Raw genomic sequence first — 5,965 nt, 5'->3', positions numbered from 1 at the left:
TCTTTTTATTAACAGTCTTTCCGTAAAAGGTGTTGGGCATCCAGTCATTTCTATCGTGCCCATGCGCAGTATTCTTCCTTCAGCTTACACTTGCGCATAGCATTCCTGACTCATCAAGGCGAGAACACGGGGTATTAGGTTTCGTGATGCTTACAGCATTTGGTCATTAGAAGAAACTGTTAGTTTGAAAACGTGACAGAACGAGGCGATCAGTTTAAAGAATTTATTCAGTGGCATCAGTATTCATTGTAATAGCTATGGGATTGTGAAAGAATGACTAGAATGTGTATGACTAGAACACAAAAGTTCTTGGTGCGATAACGTTCACGTAGTTCTGTATTCTTTCTTATAAACCTCACTAAGGTTTAACATTGCAAGCATTTCGAGACTTACATACGTTTTAAAAATCATATGCGACATGTGGTGAATAATCATCAAACAGTAGCTGTGATCACTCTCAAATTATCTGCAGTTACTTTTACAATATTGTAACGCACTGTAATCATTTCTAGATATTTGCGTATTCTACGATAAACGTAGAATGGCTGATGTGTTTGCTGTCAGTTTGCATGCTCTTTCCGAAGAAAGCAACGAAATTTCTGAATCTGTGCTTGGCAAAATGAACCAAAGTATTGTAATCCCCACAGAAATTGGAGGAGGTACCACAGGCTTGCTTTCTCTACTCACAGTTATAGGAACTAGCATATCCATTGTAGGTGTCGTTTTGGCTTTCATCACGTACAGTTTGTTTTCCGACTTAAGAACTCTTAGTGGTACATCACTGCTAAACTTGCTCGCTTCTATATTTCTTGCGCATCTAATTTCAGTCATCGGAGTAGAGAAAACTTCTGACAATGCGCTTTGCTTGACGATTGCTTTTCTTTTGCATTATTTGTGGTTAGCGGTCCAGTGTTGGTTGACTGTTATGACTTGTGACATGCATAAGACCTTCAGAAACAACATTAATCTTCAACCTTCGGCAGAAAAGGAAAAGGAAAAATCATTCTTGTGCGGTGCGTTCTTTGCTTGGGGATTTCCGGGACTATTTACTGGACTAGCTTCTCTGATTCATTTTCGTTCGCCTGCAGACGAAGAACCGTTAGTCGTCCCGACCTGCTGGGTTATCGGTCGAAACTCGCTGCTGTATGCTTTTGTTGTCCCGTCAGCTTTCCTTACGGTAATCGAAATCGGCTACTTTTTTCGTGCCGCTGTTGTCATCCGTTATATTTCTGGTCTGCAGATGAATCGGCGATCCAGAGATAAGATGCGTAGGCGTAGACACCTTCAGCTGTTTGTGTATGCCAAAATCACGCTTTTACTCGTATGCACATGGGCGTGTTGTTTAATTGCGCAATTTGGTCAGCTGCAGTTCTTTTGGTTCACTTTCACTCTTCTGAACTCTTTGATAGGATTTTTTGTTTCACTCTCCTATAGCTGTAACTCTCGCGTCTTTCGATTGTACAGTAAATCTCTTCGGCATTCAAGATGCGAGAAAACTTTAAATTATGGATCTTCAGAGTTGTCGCAGTCTACTAGTTTAGCCCTCCTTACGTGGAAACCAACACCTGATGCTGTGTAAATTTCTAAGTAAAAAAAGTATGCGTAACATCTGAGCATATGAGAAGTGAGTATGCAAATGATATGCTAATATCGTGCTTTTCGTGTACATGTGTATTCATTAAAATATTATGCTTATAAAGTCTCTTTCCGTAATTATTAACTCTAACCTCTATCTTGAATTACCAGCATTGGTATTCTATCCGTATGTGATAATACAATAGATGCTGCGGGTCTATTCATAATATATTAGTATTATTAAAGGGCGCACTCTATATATATGTTCTGTGATTTCTTGAAATGCACAGACAACCCACAACATTGTTTGGAAAATCACATAACTACACGTAGACTATCTGTCAAAAGTTAATGAAATGTTTATCGAATACTAATTGATCGCAGTACGGATTGTTTGATTTATATCACACAATCAGAATTAGGGAAGTATGTCCCTAAAATCAGAATTGATGATTAGTTGCTTGAAAGTTGAGTCATATAAAAATCATACTAGGCAAAGTTCTCTATATTCCTTTAAACTACTTGCCAACGATAGATAATGAGAAAAAAAACTATATTTCATGGATGATGTTTCAAAATATATTGTTTGGTGAGATACTTTTAAGCTGCATTACTTTACATTGCATAGGTTTAAGATTTGAATGCAAAATGTGTTTGTGAAATCCTGTTCTTAAATTAACGTTTAGTTTGTATTTTATTTAATTTATTACTATTTATTTATTTTTGAGTGATGCATTTCCCCTTCATATTTCAGGCATTAGCGTAACCTTTCTGTCTTAGGTTATAAATATGAATGTTGAATTTATAGAGTGCATAGTAGTTACCACATAAAAAAAAATACTTCCTCTAAGAGTTCGTCACTTATTACAAGGAGAGCATCACAAAGAACTCAAAAAGGAACGATAAAATATTCAACATGATATATTTCAACCGGTACGAGTGTATGTACTACTCGAGTATATATATATATTTATAAATTCACCCTTCTACGTTTGGAAGAACACTAGAGATATCTCCTATAACAGGACTAGAGCCAGCGCTCTCTCTCTAGCCACGTTCTCTTTTCAGTTAACTCAGACGAAGGCCGCCAACACATTGTGAACTGAACTCAAACTTCTAACATCCATGTGTGCTATGATGAGCTCGAAAGAAAGATTGTTGAATCTAGAGAAATTTCTCTAGATTCTTCTCATATCAACAACAGCCTAAGTTTCTATCTCTCTGACCCACAGGTTGCCTCTTTTCAGTACTGGCGCACTCGCGACAGCGCGTAGCATACGTTTGTTTGGAACTCAAGCTCGCATTTTGTTTTCAAACACGTTACTGTCTTTTTGTATTTGTTCTGTTATTACAATTTTAAGTGTCTGTAATTCTTTATATATTTCTTTGACTGTGATACCTGAATATGTTGATCTATTCAACGAAACTTTTTAAGTTTCGTTGAATAGATCAACATATTCAGATCAACAACTATTCAACATATTTCGTTGAATAGTATCTTTTTAAATATACCGTGTCATCTTTTTATCTCTCGGTAACAGTCATTAAAGTTTTTTGAATAATATTCCAACCGAGTAAAAATGATCTCTGAAAAAAAAAAAAAAAATATATATATATATATTTATTTATTTATTCTAACGATGCTCCATCGCCATTATCCCGTCCCTGTAGTTGTTCTCAGTAAGATCTGCAAAATGCACTATGCACTCTTGATTCGAAGAAAAACGCTGAACAGCTAGGAAGAGTTTTAGTTTTGGGAAGAGATAGAAGTCAGTGGGAGCCAAATCTGGGGAATAGGGTGGATGTTCCAACAATTCATAGTGTAGATCCCTTAATTTTCCCATTTTCAAAACACCTTTGTGGGCAGGTGCACTGTACTGATGAAAGATGATTTTTTTCTTCTGCAAACCGGGCCTTTTCTCAAGAATTTTTTCGTCTAGTCTAGTTAAAAGATCAGAATAATATTCCCCGGTTACTGTTTTGCCCTTTTCAAGATAATTAATAAATAAAATGTCTTTAGCATCCCAAAACATCGATGCCATGACCTTTCCTGCTGATGGAACCGACTTTGTCTTCTTTGACGCTGAACAACCGGCTTCTGTCCACTGTTTTGACTGTTTGGATTCTGGTGTGTAATGGTGAATCCAAGTCTCATCCATAGCAATATATCGACGCACAAAATTAGTTTTATTTTGTTGAAACGCTCCAAGCACTGTTCAGAGATTTTCATGCGAGTGCGTTTCAGATCTGATGTGAGCAAGCGCGGCACTCATCTTGCGCAGAACTTTTTCATTTGCAATTCTTCATGCAAAATATATCCTACACGTTCTTTTGAAATGCCTATGGTGTCAGCAATTTCACACACTTTGACTTGCCGGTCATCCAATACCATATGGTGCACTTGATCAACGATTTCTGGTGTTGTTACACTTTTTGAACGTCCTTCAAGTGGATCATCTTCATCCATTCTCAGAACATCTTTTCATTCCTAAATGAATTATGCCGCACGCATCTAGCCACAAAGTTTTGGAAATCGATGAGCAGTCATTCTCTACGTCTCGATTTCGCCAAAGTCAAGTGCATTTCTATGACCTACTGGATTGGTCACTTTTGCTGTGTTACAGAATTAAAAACACTAATTTCTTCCAGAAGAAAAAAATCTCACTTGCTTTAGTTCTCCAAAAAAATAGCTTTGAAATCGGGTGTAAAAAAAAAAAAAAGAAAAAAAGAAAAAAGTTTTTATTATCGGTGACTAAAACTGAACACCAGTAATGCAGAGTTTGGGTCAAGAATTAACAAGAATACTCAGAATAAATATCATAATCTATTGTAGGATGATGTCAGTTAAGTAGAAGAAAGACAAAATGATATGCTCCAATATTGATTTTGAGTCTCCCGCATACAAAGAAAAAATAAGAAAAATGTTTATCCCTTAATATTACTCTGTTTATTCCATCATGAGACTGGTTATCATATAATCATCGATAACGGCACTTTTTTTTTTATTTTAAATAACGTTTAAATGTTCTCCAGAACAATTTCAATATTGTAGCACAAACTTTTGCCACACCCTACAGTTAAGATATAATATACATAGATAGAAGTTATCATTTATAATTTTTTTTCAACAAGGAAGACCACTGAAATAATGTTTCTACAATAATCCTTCATTCGGAATGATATTTAGTCACGGCATAAATAATCTCTAATAATTTAAAATATGCTCCAATATAAGGTTTTTACGGCACCTGAAACAGTTTTTAGGTGTACGAATTTATTTAAGATTTTGTTTTTCTTTTAGTATTTTCATTTCTTCTTTTCTGGATATAGTCATTAATATTTTATAAATTGGATATCCAACGTTCTGAGATTTTCTGACTTACTCCCCTTTTATGTTAAAACAATAAGCCACGACTCTTTATTGTACTCCATTTCCTATCCCACAAATGTTCGGCGCCTGCTGCTGCGTTGTATTTTCTATATATACAGTATATTATTAAATTTGTATGGGTGCTATTTTTCTGAATTGACTTATGTTCGAAGTCTTCCGAAATTCTTGTAATCAGCATGCTTTCACTGTGGAAATAGAATACTGATCAGATAAAATAAGTTTGTACTTAGATTGGCAATTTTTCAGTTAGTAAATATTTCATGCATCGTGACATTGAACATGAAGAATGCTTGTTTTATTCCCGTTGTTATTTTTTCGGATGTCAGAATTTTCCATATCATATTATCCATAGCAGATAAAATTATCCATTAAAAGTCATAAAAGACATTTGTAAAATTTTTACGACGTGAAAGCTTGTTAATATTCATAGAGGAAGCTATCGCTAATCATACAATTCATACAATGAAACTGATTTTGTTAACAGCAGGCTTTTATTCGGGATTAATGATCACTTGATCAATGGCTGTCATACATCCGAGAAGTGCGTAGGCCAACACGTCACTTGTTACTTCTCATTTAAATCACATGCAGTTTTCAATAAGCAGGTTCTGAAATTACAATCTGCAATGGCCATTTTAACAAGTTTTCTGACTTCAGCGAAGCAGAAAAATAGTACCGGGTAACATAAATATGAGGCATCAGAAAGGTAGGCACTAGAATTAAATATTTTCTTTCCTTCATCCTTCCTATTATGAAGAATATTTTCACCAAACTGCTGAAAACCACATAATGAAAACAAAGCTATTATCTTTGGGATTATATTTGTAAAATCAAATGTAATACTCTGTTTTCATTGGTAGTCCTCATAGAACGTTTTGTGCCTACCAGTACTTATTTCATCAACTATTAGAATGCTATAGTTCGCTCTATCATACCAGAGCGAACTTAGTGTTGATAGAGACGCGAAATAGGCAAAAATATTTACTAGGTTCGGAAGGC

At 35.3% G+C, this 5,965-nt stretch overlaps 1 protein-coding gene across 1 annotated transcript; it reads left to right on the top strand.

Moving 5' to 3' along the window:
- Window positions 1-224: 224 nt before the first annotated feature.
- LOC150105399 (adhesion G protein-coupled receptor E3-like) lies at window positions 225-1,702 on the top strand. Its single transcript, XM_090394765.1, has one exon. It carries the CDS (start codon window positions 542-544, stop codon window positions 1,577-1,579), a length of 1,038 nt encoding a protein of 345 aa, XP_090250891.1. The 5' UTR covers window positions 225-541; the 3' UTR covers window positions 1,580-1,702.
- The last annotated feature ends 4,263 nt before the right edge of the window (window positions 1,703-5,965 follow it).

The sequence above is a fragment of the Typopeltis vanoorti genome, chromosome 6 (genome assembly GCF_054136105.1).
Source record: "Typopeltis vanoorti isolate ZY-2024b chromosome 6, IOZ_Tvanoo_1.0, whole genome shotgun sequence".
NCBI lineage: Eukaryota > Metazoa > Arthropoda > Arachnida > Uropygi > Thelyphonidae > Typopeltis > Typopeltis vanoorti.
This window is presented reverse-complemented; position numbering and strand designations above follow the sequence as displayed.

Bases quoted from the DNA above. Each gene is read 5' to 3' on its own strand.
- LOC150105399 (XM_090394765.1), top strand. From the start codon at position 542: ATGGCTGATGTGTTTGCTGTCAGTTTGCATGCTCTTTCCGAAGAAAGC.